Here is a 23,976-nt window from a genome sequence, read left to right on the forward strand (position 1 = left end):
ATACGAAATGAATAAAGTTCAAAATATCAAATCATAAAGGCCTATAAAGAGATTAATGTATCCATTACTTTCATATCCATTCATACTTATCCATTGCTTTTGCTTTATACGAAATGAATAAAGTGCAAAGCATCAAATCATAAAGGCCTATAAAAAGATTCAAATATCTATTACTTTCATATCTACTCATGTTTATCCATTGTTTTTGTTTCATACGAAATGAATAAAGTGCAAAATATTGAATCACAAAATCTATAAAGAGATTAAAGTATCCATCGTTATACATACAGAGTTCTAAATATTGAGCGATCATAAATTCTTTAATTCAGAAACGTTCTTTAATTTAATTTAAAATTAATTCTTTAATTTAAACGTAAACCACTTTATACCAATTTTCCAGAAAAATGAAAAATAAAAATGGAAAAACTTCAATTCGTTATTTGAGGATTTATATTCATATTAACCAGAATAAATTATAAAAAGTGTATTCTTAATAAATTTACCTAGTTATGACTTGATGTAATATCAGATTTTGTATACAAAATTGTTGTAACTGGAAAATCGTCTTTTTTAAATTACATTCCTTTGGTACTGAAAAGCAGAATTATAAAACACCTTTCAGGATTGAATAAAGGATGAGTAAATTATAGTACTGGTGTAAACTTGATATCTTCTTTGCGAAGAAATTGCGAGTTATTTCCTTTATATCAAATAATGAGTTTAAAAAAGTTAGATATGCGCTACATTGGTGATACGTAAAATATCCAATGGCTATTCAGTCTCAAATCTAGTGTTATGGGGCACGCATTTCAGACATTATTCCTCCAAAGATCTTGTAGCGAATGCCTATCATCTTTCCATATGAATCTGTAAACTACAGTCTCCGTCGAGGCTGTGTGTGACGTAATGGCGCGCTGCACATCATCCGGGTATTGACACGCACGATGCTTCTAAAAAGCTATTCTCTCCGTTTTCTTCGGAATGTTCGCGCACTCGCCTCGGTGAAGCTTGTAGTGAATCAAAATTATTTGTTTCATTTCTTAAGTTTAAAAGTAAATAAAATTATTTTTCTAACATGTTGCAATAATTGGAGTCAACCACAACTGCACGTAACCCTAATTACGACATCCTCAAAGCTTATTCATTTTTGGTCTTAAAAGAAATTTTTTTAGGGGGGGGGTTATGGTCATTTCCATTCACATGACAACTGAGAAATTTAAAGTCACACACAAGCGTTCTTTTTTTAAATCTTTTAAATGAATTACTATTTTAACTGAATCCTTTAACGACGTATCATGCATTAAATACAGAATTTACGTTCTTTAATTCTGTATACGCTTATTTAAAATTAATAAAAATATTAATTTAAAAAACAAAAATCAATTAAATTCTCTTAAGAATATGAGATGCTCTTTTCTTTTTTGAAGCAATAGCAATAGAAGTAAAAAATAAAACGTAGCATTTAATTAAAAGCTAAAATAAATTTATGGTTAAATACAGATTTAAAAATGAGAAATTCCCTAAGATAAAAGAGTTTGACAAAATATTAAAAAAAAATAATCTGCAATGTTATGTTTTTGCATTCAAATTTTAAATCCTTTCAATAAAAGCGTAATCAAATTGCATAAGTACATAACCAATAACTGAGATTTTCAGCTTTTGTCAAAATAACGACCCGTTTTGAAACTATATTGGAGCTCTTTTAGGATTCAACTTTCAATTTAGAACGCGATTAAAAAATGCAGGTGAAAAGTGAACCACCATATCCTCTTCAAACCTCCGTCCAAATCTAGCAGGAGTGGACGGAGGTTTGCCATACAACAGCCCAGCGGTCAATCGAATCTCTATCCAGCAACCTTTTCAATCTTTAAGCCAAATATGACTCTTGCGCCAAATAAACTACAGAAAAACAACAACAATCAATCTTTAAACTGAACTCTTGGCAATAAACGACGATTCGGTATGAAGGAAATATTGGAATGTAATTTAGTTAGTTTTTTCATAGTTTTTTTTTTTTTTTAATTTCAAACAAAAAAATTATTTTTGTCATGGAAAGTTCACACATAACAACAACAAAAAAAAAATACACGAAAAAATCCAAGTAGAATTTAAAGGATTAAAAAAAATCCAATTAGAATTTTAGGGAATTAAAAAAAAATTCAAATAGAATAGGGAACGCTTAAGAGAGAAATACAGCGCATCGTGGCATACAAATCCTGTAAAGATGAATGAAGTAGCATAAGTATATTTGCTGAATCAAGTCCTAAAAATGATTTATTCAAATCATCATTTTTGGAAAGATGTACTTGAAGTCGGAGTCTGAATTTTATAGTGCTAACATGGTCTTTTGTATTTCTTTATACACAAAGCGAGAATAACTGGAAGGACTAAGTTTTAGCTAAGGTATTTGAGATCATTTTAAAGACCTGAATCTCATAACTAAAAATAAATATCTTAAGAGTTTTCTAAAGTCTTATTTGATTAGTTAAAAATTACTTCCAAAAGCAAAATATAAAATGTAAATCACAGTTCAAAGAAGTTAGTGCGTTTTAAGATCAAAAATATGACACCAAAGTATCTGGAAATTTAAATTTCATATTTCATAAAAATTATGTCTAAATGTTCCGAGCAGAAAACACATTCAGCTCTCGATTCTACCAGTTTCACAAGCATATGAAAAATTCTATCATCATATGAAGCCTTTGTCTTTTGTGCACAACGTTCTCTTTCGTTATAGAAATTTTAAATATAAGATCTTAATCACAAAATAATTAAATTATATATTTTCTAAGGAACTATATAACAATCAGTTTTTCCATTTGCAACTTAACACTAAACTTTGAATTTGAAAGTCATAAAATATGCTGATTTTTTCCTTTTAAATGTAACATGCTTTGAAAAATGATCAAAGATCTAGCAAAGCAACACTGACTTCAAAATTAAATATGTTTATTTCAAAATGTTTTTGAACATTTTGGAAAATATTTCTTTTTAGAAAGCTTAAAAATATAAAATAATAACGAAAATACAAATTAACTTTTTATAAAGAGGATGAATAGTATCACTTGAATCATATGAATATTATCTTACTATCATCATATCTTTCACTTGAGACAACACAAATCATTTCATTTCTACTTTATCCCATATTTTTCTGGACTATTCATTATTTCAATGGCATATTTATTTAAGATACCCAAAAATACTTAATACTTACCCTTCTTCTTCGCAAATGCTCTAGAAGAAGCCCAGAATCGAAAGACAGGATGTAAAAAGAAAACAATCGATAAGTTGATGCCAATCCATACGGCAGTAACAATGTGAAACTGACCAAATGACCATGAAACCAATGCTAAATCTCTTTTTAACCTAAAATTTAAATCACAATAAAATAAAATAACGAATAGAATGCCACAATTATTCATAAAATCATAATTTAAATTTAAAAAAAAACTTTATTTGAGTTGGATTATGGACTTAAAAAATATTTACGCAACCTGATCGAATATATCCCTTAGTTTTTTAAGTATCAACTATTTTTTAAACATATTTTTTTATTAAGGTAGTTGGGTCGACCTAAAAGTCTCAATGGGAGTAAAGGTTTATATAAAAGAACAAATGAAAATTTAAAACATAGTTCAATTTAGCTTTGTTCGAATAATGTTACTATAAGAAATTATTTGGAACAGATTTCTCAATTTTTAGCAAATAAAAGAACAAATGAAAAATTAAAAAATAGTTCAATTTAGTTTTGTTTGCATAATGTTACTACAAAAGATTATTTGGAACAGATTTCTCAATTTTGAACCATGATCAAATGAATAAAAAGTAGCAAAATATGTAATTTTAAAGGTAGAAATATGTTTAACTATAAACAATTTACTAACATATTTTTAAAATAAGATTAAATTTAATTATAATTATAAAAACTGCACCTGACTGGAACACAAATAGCTTCTTGAATCGGAATAGCACAGAAAATAGTTATAATGCAGTTATAATAAATAGTATTCCTCAAAAGCTAGACTGAGAAGAAGGCAAAACACGAACACACTATTTCAATTAAAAATTTCAAATGTTTATCCAGAGAACATAAAAAAATGTGTGCTATGTGATTTTAGAACATAATTCGAGAAAGAAATAAAAAAAATGATACAGAACATATGACATTGTATTAATGTAATATGTTTTATAAAAAGTTAATTATGTATATTATTGTGCTTAAATATAAATAATCAACAATAAAATCTGCGTTCAGTGAATTTATTTCGTCAACTCTGTACAGTTAAAATGTTTAGATTATCCAAATATCATAATAAAATTCACATAAAAATTTGCGTCACAAAAGTGTAAAAATCCATCACATATATGAAGACATAAAATAAAGTATATGTCATAAAGAGTGAAGAAATATGAGCGAATAGAAATTTTCATAAAATCAGTAAAAATAAAAAAGGGATTATTCCAAATATTTTAAATAAATGGAAGCAGAGTAATAAAAAAGAAGAAAAAACGATTAAAATTCAATTTATAAGAATTTATCGTCCAATTAATAATAGAAAAAATATTGTCAATAAACGAATAAAATAATGCAAATGATAATTTGCCCTGAACAAAAGGGAGGAAAATATGGATATCATGCTGTATTGTTTACTTTAAATTGTTAATCAGTGAATACCTTTCAAAATTGAATTAGGTTTATAACAATATTAAAATTTTTCCATGCGGATTATCATCATTAGGCTTTATATGATATTTAAAAGTAAAAACCTTTATTATAAATTGATCAGTGATCCAGTTTAAATTTGTGCATATCATAAATGATCAACTGGCGCATTTCTATATTCTGCGGCATGATTCAGATCACATTGTTTACTGATTTTTAACCCTCCTTTGCATGGTTTTTTTTTGTGAAATAAATCAGGATAATTCCTGCTCTAGATTAAAGGAAATCTTCAATGTCCCTCTCTTCTAAATTCCTCCACTCATTATCGTATTTATTAGAAAAAAAGAAAAGAAAAGAAAAAGAAATCAGATGTGTTATAAAAAATATTCAAGAAATAGAAAGTTTCTTCCAACCACAACAAGCAGCGAAATGGCAAGTTCAAACCTCCTATAATGATTGTGACATTTAAATTCTTTGACAGCTACGTTCCTTATTACGCAATAGGTGCGAAAAAGTCAATAAATTTACAGTACACCTGTTTTGAGTTCATTTTTTGTTCACTAGATGTTATGATGGAAATTTCTATCATCATGCAAAGATGGGTTAAGTAATGGTATGCTTACGTATTGTGATTAATATACAAGTCTATGGTAGACGATTAAAATAAAAGAATTGTATGCTTATATATACATTTTTTTCAAATGAAGATTACAGCATAGTAATTTCTAGAAACTGAATGCAAACGGAATCTAAGAAAGAAAAGAAAAAAATATCTGGTACTTACCGTTCAACATTAAAGTAATAGAAGATAGCGATGTGCAGGTACAGGAATACAAAAAAAGCAAGAATTAAGTTGTATAAAGAGCGTACATTAGGACTTCTCCAAAGATTTCTGAATAGAAACGGAAAATCAATAATAATAATAAAAATAACTTTTTAAAATGCTTAATGTTTTAAATTTTTAACATTTAAACATAAAATCAGATAGAGATTCTTAAGAATTTCTTGATACATTTTATTAGAAATCAAAATTATTTAAAATTACATATTTTGATCAATAAAAGAATATTGTTTAAAAAAAAACCATGTTAACATTTCAGGTGGTATCAACATGCTAGCAATTTTATTTCTTCGTATGCGCAAGTATAGACATTTTTATTAAAAATTAAACAGCATTAAGATTCGCTAAAAATTCGCCATATTAGATATCGTCAAATTTAACAATGAACCGAATAAAACTATTCTTTGGAGCTACTTTTATTAATATATTTAAACTCAGAATAGCTTTCATTTAATTTTTTTTACTCTTCCTATTAATCTTTCATTCATAATTAAAATTATCGTGTAATAAGGTAATTATTTTTCTGAAATTATTTACAACGCAAAGGGAGTTTGAATTTGTGAAGCCACATATTTCGCATTTTCCCACACATTTAAATTCAACTCAAATTTAGTTGAATTGATTGATAAAATAAGAAATTAAGTTTCGAAGTATTAAAATATTGCATTTTTTCGAAGTACTCAGGAATTAAAATTTTCTAATTTCCAGCATATCAGAATGCGTGTTAAAAAGGAATAACAATCGTCAGTCCTTCTTAACATGAAATAAATCAAATTTAAATTGAATAAAAATTCGTTTTTGAAATTATTTCTGCAGACATTTTCTTATTTGTAAAATAGCATGTGTTTTATCGTGTACTATAAATGAGAATTAAGAAAATAATATAAACACAACGAAACTGCATGGATCCATAGAATATAAATTATGATTTTGCAGGAATTTCGTAAAAGAAAAAAGTCCCTGTTTTGAAACCTGACTCAAGTCTTCTATACTCTATTATGAAGTCAGCATAACTGAGCGATATTCACAAATTTTTTTGAAATATCTATTGACATACAAGTTAAATGAAAAACATTGCAAATATTTTCGATTATCGAGTTAAGTGACTTCGAAATGACCTCAGGTTTAGTGAAAAATGGAAAAAAAAATTGCAAAGAAATCAGAATACAATTTAACGATAAAATAAAATTTATTATTTTGAAGCATATCGTAACATACGAGAATAGGAAAACTGTCCACAACTTGTAGGGCATCTCAAAATTCTTCTATGTATTCGAAGAATATTCGGGAATAATTATTCAGAAATGTAAAAAAAGATCTATTATTCTCTAGAAACATAAATTAGCAATAAACAACATTTAAAATGAAAGATTGAACCAAGCTACCATTAAAAAGATTTGAACCATGGTTAATCACATCGAGTTCAATATTCAACTAAGCCAAGATGGCTGGTGACTTATATACAAATCTAGGAATAATGAACTTTCATTTGAAATAATATATATATATATATATATATATATATATATATATATATATATATATATATATATATATATATATATATATATATATATATATATATATATATATATATATATTAAGTGGTTGTAGTCAAGGAACTATTCTTTGGTTTTCCTCGTAATTTTAAATATTTTGAAACAATAGTATTTATTAAACTTAAAAGTTATAAGAATTAATGATACTTTAGCAAAAATATTTAATGGCATGGCATCTAAAATAAAACATCATTTTCATGGTTATCTGAATGGAGTGAAATATATTTAAATTAAAGTAATAATCTTATGACTTACGTTAAAGTTGAATTTCTTAAAACAAATTCTTTTCTTCGTAATTCCCTCGGAGCTTCAGAACCTCTGAAAAATATTTTAGATGAATAAATGTGGATGGAAAACTGCAGGCAGAATATGGCGTCGTTCCCTGGTTATGAAAATTCATTAAGCAAAGAAATATTATATTTAAACAAACTACTATTGTTTGTAAATAATTAGTATAAGTTTATAGGCAAATTGCCTTAGTTAATTGCAACATAATTTTTATTGCTAGTGTAAAAGTGAAATTCTGCTATATATCTTTCGTTAAGCATTAAATTTCTTAGCGCTATATACTTTATCTATGGAACTACCTATGGATTCTCGAATTCTCAGACTCGGACACTACTTGCATTTTTACCCCTTCCGACGCCATGAAAGGATGATTTATAAGAACAAATCCGATTTAAGTGATGATTGTCGTTACTTATTCCACGGGGAATCTCAATTTCAAATTCTTGTCTCAGGAACAATGCTTGAAAAGTCCGAACAGTTTGTTCTGTATAGGCACACAATTCAGGTCTCCTTGAAACGTGTCAGTCCTAGATGCCTGAAATGTTTCTTTTGGTGCAATACGAATTTATTTTGTAGGATTGCGCTAAAAAATAATAAACAAGATCCAGAAATATATTACTTTTTTTAACCTGTCTTCTTCTTCTTTTAACTTGTTGGAAGGTCATTAACAGAATCAGATTTTTAAACTAATTTAATCAATTTATGAAATTAGCTATTTAGAATAGAGTTCACGACTCATTCCAGTTTTAAATCTACGATATGGATTCTTTCATGAATCCATATCGTGCTTTTTATCTCATAGATGAAATTTCTTGAAGAATAAATTTTCGATTTAATGCTTTTTGCTCGTCGTTTCTATGAAGAGACATTTCCGACAGGTAGAGCTACTAATTTATCGTTTGGTTTCTTAATTAAGACCTTTCACAGAGCGGTACTAGTTCACCGTTTGGTTTCTTACTTTTAATTAATCAATTTCGCGTCTCAAAGAATCATTTATCGTTAGAATTTTCAAACTTTTTATGTTTCTAAGTCACACTCGTGTAATACGCAACTAACATTTATTCTTTTAACTACTTTTTGTATACTTTAGATCCACATAATTTGAAGATTTGAACCGCATGTTACAAATAGTAAATGTTTCTCAAAGAAAATGTAAACTTGTGATAAATATTAGAACATATTTTAAAATCAAGCTACCTTATATTAATTGGATTTTACCACACATGCAACAGCTTTAAAAATATTGCAGTATTCTGTTTGTATGACGGATTTGAATGTTTGAGGTACTTTTTGGTTTTGAAATGATACCGATTCCCTTTACAGTATTATAATCATCGTCAAATAAGGCAAAAGAGAACAATAGTGTATTTCACATACAGTATATTAATAAGAGATATAATTACTGTTTTGAGACATAGGGAAAAACCTTATCTGTGATTGAAAGATTTGATGCTGTAGAATTAATATGTATTGAATTTTTTAAATAATTTTGTTGTCACCCTGTAACTCATTTATTTTGCCAAAAATATACTAATTGAAATCATGTATTGTTTTTCTAAAAAATTTAATGCAGAAAATGTTAAGAAAAATTGACTTTTAATACTATTTACATTATGAATCTGACAGCAAGGCATTTAATTATATATTAAATGTCTATTAAAGTTTTAAAATTTAAGTTTGATCAGATTTTAAACACTTACCTTAAGCTGAAATTAATCAGGGATAAAATATTTCATAACAAGATAGAAATAGTATACAATTATAAATATTCATAGTTGTTAGTTGTCATTATCAATAATTTCTTTACAGTTTTACAAGAAAATATCTCTACATTTCTTACATCCTTAAACTAAAAATAATAGTAAATATTCCTTAAAGTTCATTAAATTGCATCATTTAGGTGCATCATTATAAATATACCCACATTAAATCTATCGAGTCAGAAAATTACAGCGAGAAATTTGGGTCACAATGATAAGGACTGTTATTGCTTTCGACTGACCCTTGAGAGGGTGGAGTTCGCTGAAGACACGGAACTATAATACTAGAACGTTTTTGAGACACTTTGTATACTAAAAAGATATTGAGAGGAAAAGCACGAAGGACATAAAAATTCACTAGGAAAAGCGATATAATGGAAATAAAAATGCAAACAAAATATGATTAATGTAAAATTTATTTATTAATGGAAGACTAATAATAAACTAATACATACAAAAGATTTCTAGATTAACATTGTCTATTTCGTTCTTTGCATTTTAGAGGCATTTTTCTTCACTATTAATGAACTAAAAAAAATCTGGCATATTTCAATATATTAAATCAAAAAGAAAATTAAAGAAAATATCTAAGCGCTGCTTCGATATTCTAAGTCACTAAAACATACATAATATTATACTATAACAAAATAATTTAGCAAAAAATACTCCACTTTCTGATTACATGTTAAAATAAATATCCGCTTTTTTAAGAAATAACACCTTTTATGTGTTCTGAAAATCTTTCAAAATTCAAATGTATAGAAACAGTTTTGATTTTCTTTGAGATTAAATTGTTTTGCATAAATATAAAAATAATTTTCTGTTTTAAGAGCCATAAAAAAAAACTAAAAATAATAAAGATGCTTACTTGGGTAAAGATAGCTTATTCATAAAATCGTTTTGAGGTTTTTTATGTTTTAATTCAAGTTCCGTGATTATTCTATCAGGGTCTTTCTCGAACTTGGCATCAACATCATTCAAAATATCAATACTCGGATCCTAATGAAGCAATGCATATATTAAGGATATTTAAATGAAAAAAAAATCACTTTAAGTTTCATTTAATAAATTAAATTAACAGAATCTCTCTCTTTCTCTCTCTCTATATATATAACGCTAACGTGTCATAGAAATCACTCTTATTACTTATCATCGAATGGCAACAGTCTAATGTAAACAAAGCGACATGCAAAGGTTTCAGACTACTTTATTGAACGTTTGTACAGCTGCACTTAATTCAAAACTTCGCATTTTAACGGAGCTGCAATTTTCAATTTATGGAGTTCAAATAATTAATAGAAAAACAAAATAGTATTAGAATTTTTGGGTTTGCTGTGTCATTATATACGGTGTACAGTCCCAGGAAAAAACATATAAAAGAAGTCAAGACGTTATAAACCAATTGAATTGAGTGCGAAAGCAGGCTGAACCGCCGCTTGATTGATGGTTGCTATATCTCGCTTATGAAAACTGATGCTCATATCTTCTAGAAGTATTCCATGTTTTTTTTTTGTGTGTGTGTGTGTGTTACTAAATTTTTTTTAAAAATTACCTTTATAATGATGTCAGTTTCACTTGCGTACATTTTTTCGATATTTTTAAAAATTTACTTTGATTTCAGTCGCATGCGTCCACCAATATTATAATCGATTCCTTTCCGATTCTATTTCAAAGTATGTACATTTCTTTTAATATTCGTGCCAGAAATTTTTAATAGGCAGATTCAATTTAAATAATCTTTTCAGGCGTATCGAATAACACATTGAAATTTTTAAAAAATAGATTCCCAATTAAGATAGAATTAAAAGACGATAAATAAAAATTAAATCCATAAAAGTAAATAGAAAGAAAGCCTTTCTTGATGGTTTATGCTGGTTTCTGTCAATTTAACCCTTTCTAGGGCAGTGGGAAATATGCTTCTCACCAAATTTATCAATCTTTGTATGAATTTATGTAGGTTGGCATAAGTTCTGACAATTTTTTTAGTAAGTCAGAAACTTAGATACTTCAGTTCTTTATCTCAGACAAAATGATGCGTCTTGATTTGTTACTTAATTATTGATAACCAAATTAATTAATTAATCAAATTAAATTTATCTAATAAGCTACATGAATCCCTTTTCTTATTCTAATTTCAAGCCTAAAAATATTTTAACATAATATGACTAAAAAAATGGCCATTTAAAGAGTTAAAGGAACTCTATTTCCTCAACACTTTTTATAAATACAAACTTTTACTTGTAAATAAAAAGAGATGTGAATGAGACAATTAAAGAATTATCCTATCTATATTTCCAAGATCCGAACTACAAGAGACACCATTCCTTAAAGGCATTATAATGGAACAGAAGAGACAGTGGCAGCGAACAGTAATGGCACACATTTATTGAGATTAAGCCGATGAGGATTAAAAAATAAACGCAAATCACAAATCTGGATTTATCTCTTTCATACCAATGAGAAACCAACCAAGAAAATACTCTCCAGTTTGACTCGATGCCTTTCGCATTCATTCAGCAAATGCAAGTAAAAAGAAGTTGCAAAAGAATTTCTAATCCATGCATATTCTGCAAATAAGACGCTTGGCGAAATTACACCAGTTTTTTCAAAAGAATATGAAACATCTCTATGGTAGATTGAAAGATTCGAACAATAAAAACAGCATAGAAAGATTTCATGAAAAATTCAGTGAATTTTTTAACAATATAAAAAGGCCTTGAGAAACTAGCGCATTGTTGAAATATTCAATGCTATTTGAAAGGAATTTATGCTGCAGGATATTATTTTACATATTTATTGATCATTATAATGGAATATTATGTAAAAGAAACTGAACTTATGCTACTTGCATGCCATCCAGTTTGTTGAAAGCACCAAAACTACTAACAAGATATGTAAAGAATCTGAAAAATGTCTGTTGCCTAAAATTACTCTCCACCGATTGTTTCCGTATTTCCGAAACGGAAATTTTCAGATAAAACTTTTAATTCGAGTCATTCCACCTCAAACAGAAAAAAAAATATTTTTAAAGAATAAATTTGAAAATTTTTAATCAATTAGAAAACACTCATGAAATATTCCTCAGTCCAGAAAGTATAGTAATTAATTAATTCATTTACCTGCAGCATTTGCCTTAGTTCCCAAAGCTCTATATCTCGAGCCTTCTTTCTGATCTCCACCCTGTTAGACATGATCCTCAACCCTCTTCTCTTGAACACCAACCCTGAATGTGATAAACTTCATACAGAGCGATCGGCATAAAAGCAAATACAAGAAGTGCACAACAGGTGCGAGCTCGACGGCAGTAAGCAAACAATTTTAGACAGAATACGTGTCCGGTTAAAATCCTTTTCACGACGAAACAATCGTCTGCTCTTAAATAGCAAATATCTGTGTTCAGTTTTACATTTATTCCTTTCAGTAATTATAATAAAGCTAAGGTCCTGTGTTTTGATTTTATTTGCATTAAAAATTTATAAGGCATATTTTTGAAACTTGAGCAACTTATTATTCAATGAAAAAAGATTTTGAATAGATGATAACGGCAATTACAAATATCACTGCATTCCCAGATTTTCAAAACTTTAAATTTTAATATTAAAATACCTCTTTAAATAAGCAATTTCAAAACAATCACATTGTTCTTATCTGGATATAAATGCCTTTTTGGCAATTTGAAAGTTTATGAAGGCAATTAAGATGCGACGTTATTTCCAAACACTTTTCTGAACAAACTAAAATTAAATCAACGCCAAGGAAGAGAGATACAAATTTAACTACATGATTGAAGAAACAGAACAATACTTAAAGATGCAAATCAACGTTCCCATTTAGTTTTTTGATTTAAAAAAAAAATTAGATTCTATGTGTGTGGGGGGGCTATCTATCAAACAATACGTTTCGTAGTCTTTCGATCGGTATAATGTTATTAAAAGAAGATACCATCACCTTCATCTCTTTCTTTCTTAAAAAAAAAAAAAAAAGTTTTGATTACTTATTCATTTGCAAGCCAGCTTGCTTTTATGAATGTATGAAGCTACACTGAGGAAGTTTTTTCTACTCACCAACAAATCCTCTAAAGTTTTAGTATTTTTCTACGATGGAGAACAAAGAGAATGAATTATTGATTACAATTTATGAAAGCAAAAGACAAAATTTGTGTTCTTATAAAGCTTACCATGTAATGCAATGCAATTTTGCTTTTTAAATGGAATAAATATATAAAATTTCTTTTAACATTGGGGATAATAATTTAGAAATCACTATATTATTATATTCTTATTCATAAGAACACAAAATTCTTTTCATAAATGCATAAAATTATAAATAATGGCGCTCATACCGATTTCGGGACATTCGGATAATTTTAATTTAATCCATGTAAATTTCTATTCTAAGCTTTACAAGAGACTTAAATTTTTATGCTAATATATATATATATATGTAATGATATCTAGTTAAAACATGATTTCTTAATTTTATCTTAATTCAGCCCACATTATTTTTCTTCCGAAACATTCTCTTGCATCCTGATTTAATTCTTACTTTTTGCTTTGTTTATTGAATTATAACACATTCGAAGTAAAACTGCCGATTCCATAACAACGAAGGGATAAAAAATTTTATATTCTTTTCAACATTATCCTTCCCATGTCTGCACGTGTCCAAAAAATCCCTATCAAAATGTCATAGTAAAATCATTGAACAGAAACATTTTGCTCTTATGTCGCGATGTAGATAGACGAAATTCTATCACATTTTCGATGTTCATAATACGACTCTCGTGGTATAATAAATCAAAATTAAAATTTCAAATATATATATTCTTATAATTAAATGAACGTAAATTGATATGTAGGAACCTGACCAAATGATAATTTTGTCTTAACATTTTAGCTTTTGAAGTTTCAAAATAGTTACATACATATAAATATTTCAAAATTCGAAGTGAATACGGTACTGAAAATTAAATCGACCCCTCCCCCCCCACCAACGATCAAGACAGAACATAAAAATGAATGCAACATCAGAAATTGCCTTTTTACATATATATACCTAGCCACTGTCTCTATCGACTCTGCTTCAATTAACGAATAAATAATTAAATAATCGAGGAGAATTCAGCTGGAAGTAATGGAAGACATTTTCCATTCGATCACTTCAGGTTATCTAGCATTTAGATGGTAATAAAAGAGAAAATGCATGGATTCCCAACGGATGACTAATACCTCGTATTGGATATTAACTTCGAACCTCTATTACATCTAACTTTAAATAAAATTATTATCGAAATGCAGTTTCAATGGTCCTTTAAACTGTCCATAAAGAGAAATTGTTCAATTCTCCAAGTTTTTAATTAATTGAATTACCAGCTTATCGAGAAAAATCCACATAGTATTCCAAAAAGTATTCCACAAAATCCAAAAAGTATTACAATTTAAATTAAAGTTCTAAATTATTCCTTTTTTTTTCCCACCTTGCAATTTTATTTGGAACGTATATTATCCTTTAATGGAAATTTCGCGCGGCAAGGAAAAGTAATGCACACCATTTCGAATTTCTGCCAACTCTTAACATTCCAGCGGGAGTGCGTACATATAACAGAATTTATAATAAAGTATAATTTCATTTAACTTTCAACATTAGGGCAGTAAGAAATCACAAATGCGACTATTCTTCCTGCTTTTAATTGAAGTTTGGAATTTTAGAATTAAAAAAAAAAAATTATGTTTATATCACATATACACACGATCCTTGAATCAAGTTCGTGCTCAAGTAGTGCGGTTATTTTTTTAAAAATTTACTTACAATCAATTGCCATATTATTCTAAAAGATCTGCGATTACTGCCAAGTGATTTTATAGATGGTATATTTTGAATTTTATGTTTTGAGCATTCGAAACGTGTTTACTTGAATTGCAACTATGCAATGAATTGAATACTGAAACCCAATCTTGGCTTTTTATTCATATCTAAATTTTAATCGTTTTCTTATTCCCATAACCGTTATTTTGCCAATGAGAAGATTTAAAATTTACCAAACCCGAAATTTTTTTAAAAAAAATTCTCCTTTTAATGATTTTTACTACAAAAGGCCACATCCCGTTACTAGACCGTTGGTCATTTACGATATATGGATTATATTTGAAATTTCAATTATTTTCAGATCATTTTATTACATTGTTTCCGTTCTTTTTAATAAACCATTTATAATTAATGAACTTAACCTTTTTACGACCATGATCAAACCAGTTAAATTTTATAAGTGTATCGGCCAAGCGGTCAGTTTTACCAGTATTTCCGATGATATCGTAATTATTTTTTCAAATTTACAAACTATTTAAAAATTCAAGAAACTGAAATTGGATAGTATTCAGTAAACTGACCATTATTTACGGGATATTATATAATTCAATAGTAATTAATTGAAGGTTGAAATTCGCATTTTTTTTTCTGCACTTGTTTTACGCTTGTCACGCGTCTTATTCAACATTAGCGCGAATTTCTATCCAAGTTTCATTTATTCTAAAGATTTAAAAATCGACTGCAGAAAACAGTTCCGGTTTTTCTGCTACGTACTGAGCAGCCTCTATGGTTGACAACGATTCGAAAATTGGTCAACATTCATGGTGTTCTATAACATCATTTTTTCGACTTTCATTTAAAGTAACGTTGCCCGATATTTAGAGATCTTTGTGCATTATTGCTTTTAAAACTTAACCAGGAATTTTCGCAAAATAACAAAATTAAAGTCTGAAAACTATCCTATTCGAGATCAAGGAGCAATCTTCCGGGGCTTACGCGTCAAGTTTCTGTCATCAAGTCCAATCAATTACATGTTTTAAAAAAATACAGGGATGTGAACAATGAACTCGTCGTACACCAGAGAACATGCTTTAAAAGAGATAACGGACAATTACTCATTTTACGGTATTTAAATATAAATCCACTACTTACATCTATTTTAAATAACCATTTAAACTAATTAAAAAGGCCCGCTTTTATCGTCGCGGTGAGCTCAAATTATTTGTATAATGATTTTAATAAGACTAAGCATTTGGGCCTTTTATACTCCTTCCCTGTGACTTTGGGGAGCTCTATTTAAAAAATTTAAAGAAAATGTTTTGTTTTGAAAAAGAGATTTCACGAAATTTCTTTGCAAGAGGAGAGTCCTAGTTAAAACTAAACGTCTAAATTCAGCATGAATACCACAGATTTATAATTCTAGTCGCTTTGACGCAGATAAAATTTTAAATTTCCACGAGAGAGGTTCAACGTCCACCGGTTTGTACTTTCAGAAGCATGTAAAAGAGCCAATTCAAAAATGCAACCTTTTAAATATATTAAATTTTGGTACGTTTTAATTTTAACTGCAATTTTGATTTCAAGCGTTTGGGAAAAAGGCGTATATATAAACAAATGCACCATTATTAAAAGTTTGCGAGAAAGTGTTTTAGAGATAGTTTCTATTCTATTTTTTCATTTAACAAATTCAAGTTTCCATCATCAGCGCAAATTCCTGTCTAAGCTACCTTTACTTTAGTGATTTGAAAGATGATAGTTTTTAGAATAGAGTTTTGACATCGATGATATGAAAACATTGTGTGGTTGACCATTTTCGTTCAAGCTAGGAATTTTGTGAAATTAAAATTTAAAAAAAAACCATTCGGAAGTACCTGGTATAAAATATTAAATGCAATAATGCTCAAATAGAGAAGTGAAAATATTAATCGTACTATAGTGATAATAATTATCATTTATGCAGTTTAAACCAACTCAATTTACTATGTTTAAATAGAATCCCACTACTCCAATCTCATTTAAATGACAATTTAAAATAAGAATATAAGGCTTGATTTTGATAATTATTTAAATTTTTCTAAACCTAAGATAAAACATATGTATATTATATATATACTCCCTATATAAGATGGCAAATTTGTCTTAAAAGTCAACAAACTAATTTCTTTAAATGGGAAGAAGATAATTCGCTTGAAACAGGAAGTAGAAACTACAACTACAAATTTAGAATAATACCAGATTTCCATAATTGAAGGAGCTAAAGCGCAAATAAAAGAACACAACACAGACCCACTGACCACACAGCAGTCGCATGCCAGCTCATAAAACGGCGTCTGGATGCGAGTGATGCGGGTTTATGGGTGCCTTTTGGCGGCTTTCTATCTCCTTTTCTTTTGTAGGAGAAAGATGAAGTTATATATTATTTTTTCTTTCGTCACTTACTAATAATAGATAAAATTTAAATTACAAAATAATGTGGAAGCTCCTGCATGTTTTTATAAAAAGATATTCTTGCATATTGTGAAAGTCCAATGTCTATATCTGTGATAAGTCCTAATGATTTAAAGAATGAAGAAATCCAACACAAAAGATATTTCAACATAGTCTCATTCCGAAGAACAAGCAAAGGAAAAAGTCCAAGAAAGTGGAGAAGAAAGTGTGTTTAAGTCTTCTGAGAAAAAAAAATGTCCATTGTTCATGGATCAGTAACAAATTCAGCAGATTGTCCTTTCAAATGTCAACAGGTGTCCTTGATTAATACACTATCAATTCAGTCACTTGTAAAAGGTCCTTCATTGAGAGGAGTTTCAGACCTGCACTCCTGTCCGGTATGACCAGCAAAAGTTTCTTCAGCCCAGTTGAATGTTCTTCACTCTCGCTGAATGGTAACTCCAATTGTATGGATAAAGGACGAAAAATATTAATAACAATGCATATAAAAAGATATCAAAAATATATTAAAACGACAAATAATGGACTAAAAGACCGCATTAGATTATTTTGACATGCGAATCATCTGTGTTAACCAAAGTTAATAATTTCAACGTCTGAAATTAACACTTAACAAGAAGTGAAAGTCACAACACGATAAGGATTGGCCAAATACCAGCTCGCGATCTATCTATGTGCTATGCGTATGGTTTAGATTTTTGTTAATTACTTTCTTAAATATTTACCTCATAAAACAGGAATACGTCTCACGAACGATAATTCTACAATGGTATTTCAGTAGCGGATGCTGTCGACAAGAAACAAGCCATAAACAAACTAAACTTTCAAATCATTAATATATCGAGACAGAAACCGCCCAACGGAATTATCTGCCTTTGTGGGAAAATAAGCGTGTTCACCGATTGATACTTATTTAAAAATGGAGACTTTACTCACGCTATATTTTGATTTGTTACAATGAGACTATTGTTGTCCTATTTGTACGGGAAATAACACATTATTTATGATTTTTCTGGAAGTAACTGGGAAGTAATTGATTTAAATCTTTGAAGATACCATAACCATTTTCTTAAATAAAAATCAATCTATTTTGAAAAAGTTTATAATCAGTTTGAACCAGACATCAAAAATTTAAAGAGTCGTACTTACGTTTGAATTCCCCTAAAAATCCAATGTTAATTACTTACACAACTTCTGTTTTTTATAATTGATATCCTATGCGAAAGTTATTTTCCTGTGCAGTTTAATTCCTTTCACAACTACGATAAATGCTTTCAAATTAATAACCCTAAATATAATCCATCATATAGCAATGCAATGATACACAATTTTTAATTGCATTATTACGGTAAACCGACAGCTAGCGAGTTCATTGAATAAAGTAGATTTGTGAAAATTCTATCAGGGCAAGTTGTTTGCTCATAGTGAATAAAATTATTTTAAATAGAAACAATCACCGAGTCCTTTCGATTTCGAGCTACCACATACAGCACATAATTATTCTTCGGTGATAAGTACACAATAAAAATTATATTTAAAATTTTAAAAAATGAAATAATTATTTACGGAAGTTAAAATGATTTTCCCCAAAACGACAGAAGCAAATTATAGTACAAAAACCTTAGCGCAAGGCTTTAAAAAAATTAGCTAGAATTTTTATTTAATTCTTTCTCCAATTTTAATAATTTAAGAAGCATTTAGCATATTTAATTATACTTTTATATATATTTAAATATGTTTATTTCTTCAACTGTAGAAATAAGATGCATTTCTTTTCTGTTCGCGTGCATTATGATTGCTACATTTTTTTTTTTAAATTATAAATTTTATACAAAAGAAGAATTGAACTTCGAACACTATCGAGCTACTACTATTCGAACTAGAAGGAATCTTTAAGTAGAAATTAATAAATAATATTCTTTCATTTCAAATATGAACTGTATTTTTTATAGAGAATACAATGCGATCTTTTAAAATATACAGCTTAATTTTTAACACAATATATTTAAAGTTATTTTTAAAACTCTTGGGAAATTGATTACTTTTAAAATTTGATATAGTATTTCCATCAATTTTTGTGAGATAAAAACTATAAAGGAGAGAAAATAAAAGATTTCTAAACAGATTTTATGAATTTATTCATCGGCATTTATTTTAATTATCGCGATTGAGATTCGAAGAAATATATCTCCAACATTCAGATATTATAGATAAAAAAATTGCCCATTAAAATAGAATTCAAAATTTTCTTACACATTTTACAAACTAAATTTATGCAAAAGACTTCAAAATGAGTGATATTTTCTAATTTACTTAACGTTAGATTGAGTATTAAAGATATAGATATATATTAATGATATAGATATGAAATGTGTATCTTCAATAGAATAAAAACTTTTCTTCTAAATTTTTATGCCACAATACTTAAGCACTAGCCATGGCTCAGAGAGTAATAAACCTATGCAAGAAGTGCATTCTCCAGTTCGTTCCACCTTTTAATCCAATTTTACTGAAGAAGATTGTGAAAACATTTGACCTGTAATAACACTTTAATATAGCATCGCATTCCTTACCACACTGTAACAATAAAAATGGGAATTTATTATAATTCTTAAATTAAATTTGACAAATTAACCATTTGCATTTATAAAAGTAACTTGATGCATAAATATACATCTATTTGTTAACCTCTGCGAAAAATAAACACAATTGTTTTAATAGAATATCCTCGAAAAATTAATTCTACATCATTTTACTACTCTTGAATATTCAAACAATCAAAATTGAAATATATATACAGTAGGTAAAAAAAGTTCCCGTGTGGAAGACAAAAATAAAAATAAATTAGCATAATTTCTAAACTTTGTTTTTTATCTTTGTAAACTACTTATATATGGTTAATATGAGTCTTTAAAAGGGAGTTTCATAATAAATTTATATTTTTACAAAACGCAGCAAGTTTTTTTTTGCAAGTTTTAAGATAACTGATGAAGTAACATGCAAAAAAAAAGTTTCCGCACGCAATATGAAAATTCTTTCTGACGTGTTCTATAACTGACTAGCAGTAAATATTCGAAATTTGATGGCTTGTCAGAGTGAAGAATACGACATAACAGTTGTTTAATTACAATTTGTAGAAGATCGTCTTAAAATGGAAGTTCAGAAATCCATTTGAGAGTTAGTGATTCGGTTGTTAAAAAGATAGGTTATTTATGAAAAAAATCAGAGAAATCATTAACAAACCAAAGTCTACAGTGCAGTATATTATTAAAAGATACCGTGAGCAGTAAATATTTAAAAGCAAGAGATCGATCTAGAAGACCTGTGTAGTCAATTTGCTTGCATAAAAGAAATAGCATGTGCAAGGGGCAATGTAATTCCGCCGATTAATGCACCTCAACTTGCAACTGATTTAATTGTTGATTACAACATTAAAGTCGCAGCACAAATGGTGAGAAATGTGATTGAAAAAAGGATTATAATGATGTGCGGCCCGTTAGAAGTCTGTTATAAATCTCAGCAACAGAAAAAAGTGTCTCGAATTTACAAAGAAGCATATAAGCAAGCTTCTATATTTTTGGGAATCAGTCCTTTTTAGTAATGAATCAAAATTCAATATCCGTGGGTCAGATGGTCGAGATATGGTCTGGAGGAACCAAAGCATCATATGTTAATTAGGAATTTATATGGAATTGTGAAGCATGGTGATGGCGGGAACATGGTATGGGGGTGTATGAGTGCTGCTGGTGTCAGATATTTGTTTTACGGAGATAACAAATATCTGACACAAAGACTTGTGGGGGTAATGTCACAACGTTTAAGAGAAGTGATAAAGCTCAAAGGAAGGCGTACCGATCATTAAATGCAAGTTGGCTAGCACAAAAAAGATCTTAAATGTACTATGCAAATACCGTACGGAAACTTTTTTTGTTCCTTATTAGTGGCATTTTCCGATTCTTTCAATTTACGTATTTAATTTTCTCCATAGTTTTTCCTTTAAAAAATTCATAAATGATAAATAAAATTGTGTTAAACCAATTTTCAAATTTTCATTTTCATAACAAAATACTTAGTGTCAAAAATTAAACTTTCATTAATAGTCATAACTGCGTACGGAAACATTTTTAACCTCTTTATATATGAAACGTCAAAATGATGCAACGGTTTGATTTGTGCCAGAGAAGAGCCATCAGAGTGCAAAGGTTCAAAAGGCCTTAATCTAAAAAAAATTAAATAAAAATTATTTCACGATTAATCTTTTGCCTCACAAGTATAACTATATTTGTTAATCACTCTGATACATAGGAAAATTTAAGTCTAGTTTACATACATTTCAAATAGAAAAAAGACGAACGTAGTTTGTCATCCCATGTTAAACATTCCAGTTTGAAGCGACAGGTGGAATACACATAAAAACGAATTTTGCCCAAAAATATCTTTTTAAAAATATTTTCTCGTATTCATAATTACAAAAATACAGAACACTAGACACTTAAAAATATGCTTTCACGAAAAGTGATTTTGCAAATAGTGAAAAGTGATTTTACAAAAAATATTGCTTAGTCCTAGCATCAAACATATTCTCAAAAAGAAATAAAAAAGATACTGAATTCAAATAATTTTAGATTTCAGTTTCATAGAGCCCTACAATAATTACAAGACTGAAAATAGAGTTTCACTGCTGGATTTTGAATCAGAAATGGTCATATTCCTTTTAACCCTCTGACTGCGTAATTTTTTAAAATTACTATTTATTACTATTGCAAATAAGTTTAAATAATTTAAGTTTTAAATAAAGTGAATTGATACTTTATGTTACACGGTCTGTAATCTTAAAAATAAACACTCTAAACTTCCAAAAGCACGGGACGCAATTGAAAATGGACTGACTCTCAGTCCTCTGGAATCACGGGATAAGCAACTGGAGGGTTAAAATCAGATTTTGAAACATGGCATTTAATTATTGGTAGTTATAGGCAAGGTAAAAAGGTTTTTAAAAAAAATGATGAAAGGAAACAACTTTTAAAGTTAGCAATTAAGATTACAAAAATAGATATTTTTTCTTTCGATAAAAGGCCGTTTTTGGGAGAACTATGGTGTAAATTTAAACATTTACACAAAGATACAAAACTGCAGTAGCCAAAAACAAAGAAGAATGGGACTGTTCCTTTCTTATCCACGTGCTCTCTAATCTAATAATATATTAATCTCCCTTTATAAAATTACTGACCTTCGGTAACACCGCGATTCGCACGAGCACCTAGATTCTTATTTTCAGCAACTAGATGAGATTTTCTGCTTCATGGTACAGTAAAGAAAAACATCGGACATCTTTTTTTCTAACCGATTAAAATCCAGACTCTACAAAAAACAATTTTAGTCACAAGGTCACATACCAAATTTCATTTAATTATAAACCTCTGCTTTTGGGAGTCGTCCCATTTACCTGCATGTGAATGTACTGATCGATTGACGGTCAAAGCTTTGACAGATTTGGTTCAAATTTTGTTACTAATTTATGCTTCAGATACAAAATCTGCATATTAAAATTTATCTATCGCTTTGTGTTTAGTTATTTTGTTCACCTGCATTAGGACAGTATAGATAAATTAACATCCAGTTTTAAAGCAATACCAGGATTATTTTGGAACGGCCCTCGTCATTTTGAACCTCGGTCAGAAGACGACACCTGAGATGAAGACAGAAATTACGACGACATCTACTCTCTCCAAACTTCCGCACCACTCCAGTGGGAGAACGTTTGGTTCTGACGGATTTAACGTGCACCAGGCTCACTTACACGATGGTTCTTCGGTGGAATCGGCCTGAAACCTTCCGGTTCCGAAGCCGTGACATTACCACCTTTGCATTCAGACAGACAACCAGCCAGAATTTCTGCGTCGATGTAGAGCAAAGTTCGGTAGAATTTTTTAAAAATTCGTATTAAGATCACACATAAAATTTAAACCATTAAAAACGCTTTTGTGTTATCGTGTTCGGTGACCGGCAGCAGAGAGACGCCAGATAGACGTCATTCCAACGTTGGAGGGAGGGCTGAGGGGAAGGAAATCTCATGTTCGATTTTCTTTGCATATATCATATACGAGAACGTAAAAATGGAACAGCTGTATACTGGAGTATTTACTATCGCTTCTTTACAAAAACTAGGATTATTTTTAAATTAATAAGTTGTTTAATTAAGTGGATTAACATAAAAAGTATTTCGAAATTTTCTATTATGCTCAACAATTTATTTCGTACAATCCAGCAACATGAAATAAGAAAATAAGAATAAGAAAAAAATAGGATATTATAATTCTTCACGTTTTGCTACTATTGCTCGCTTCTAATTGGGCAAACAAGCAAGCTTATTTTGTATTAATTTCATGATTGAAAATTAGTTAGAAATCTACAAATTTGGTTTAAAGATCTCACACCGCATTTAAGTACATTATAAATGGAATAAGAATTTTAATCGACTTGTATCTTTTCTATGCTTACGTTTTGACAATTTTTGCTAAGATCCATATTTTGATTTACAAATATACTTTCAACTACGTAGCTTTCAACTTATAAAAGCAACTTTAAATAATAAACATCAAAAGGTTT

At 28.8% G+C, this 23,976-nt stretch overlaps 1 protein-coding gene across 1 annotated transcript in view; it reads right to left on the reverse strand.

Annotated features, from left to right (window-relative positions):
* LOC129958417 (sterol O-acyltransferase 1-like) overlaps positions 1–12,353 on the reverse strand; it is a 20,327-nt gene extending 7,974 nt beyond the window's left edge. Inside the window, exons 1-5 of the mRNA XM_056070901.1 lie at positions 12,234–12,353; positions 9,983–10,113; positions 7,322–7,384; positions 5,451–5,558; positions 3,218–3,369 (exon numbers count right to left, since the gene is read on the reverse strand). Of these exons, the coding sequence (XP_055926876.1) occupies positions 3,218–3,369; positions 5,451–5,558; positions 7,322–7,384; positions 9,983–10,113; positions 12,234–12,305 (526 nt within the window). The 5' untranslated portion in view covers positions 12,306–12,353. The remainder of the gene's footprint in view (positions 1–3,217; positions 3,370–5,450; positions 5,559–7,321; positions 7,385–9,982; positions 10,114–12,233) is intronic.
* Positions 12,354–23,976: the final 11,623 nt, after the last annotated feature.

Source organism: Argiope bruennichi, chromosome X1 (assembly GCF_947563725.1).
Source record: "Argiope bruennichi chromosome X1, qqArgBrue1.1, whole genome shotgun sequence".
In the NCBI taxonomy this organism is placed as follows: Eukaryota; Metazoa; Arthropoda; class Arachnida; order Araneae; family Araneidae; genus Argiope; species Argiope bruennichi.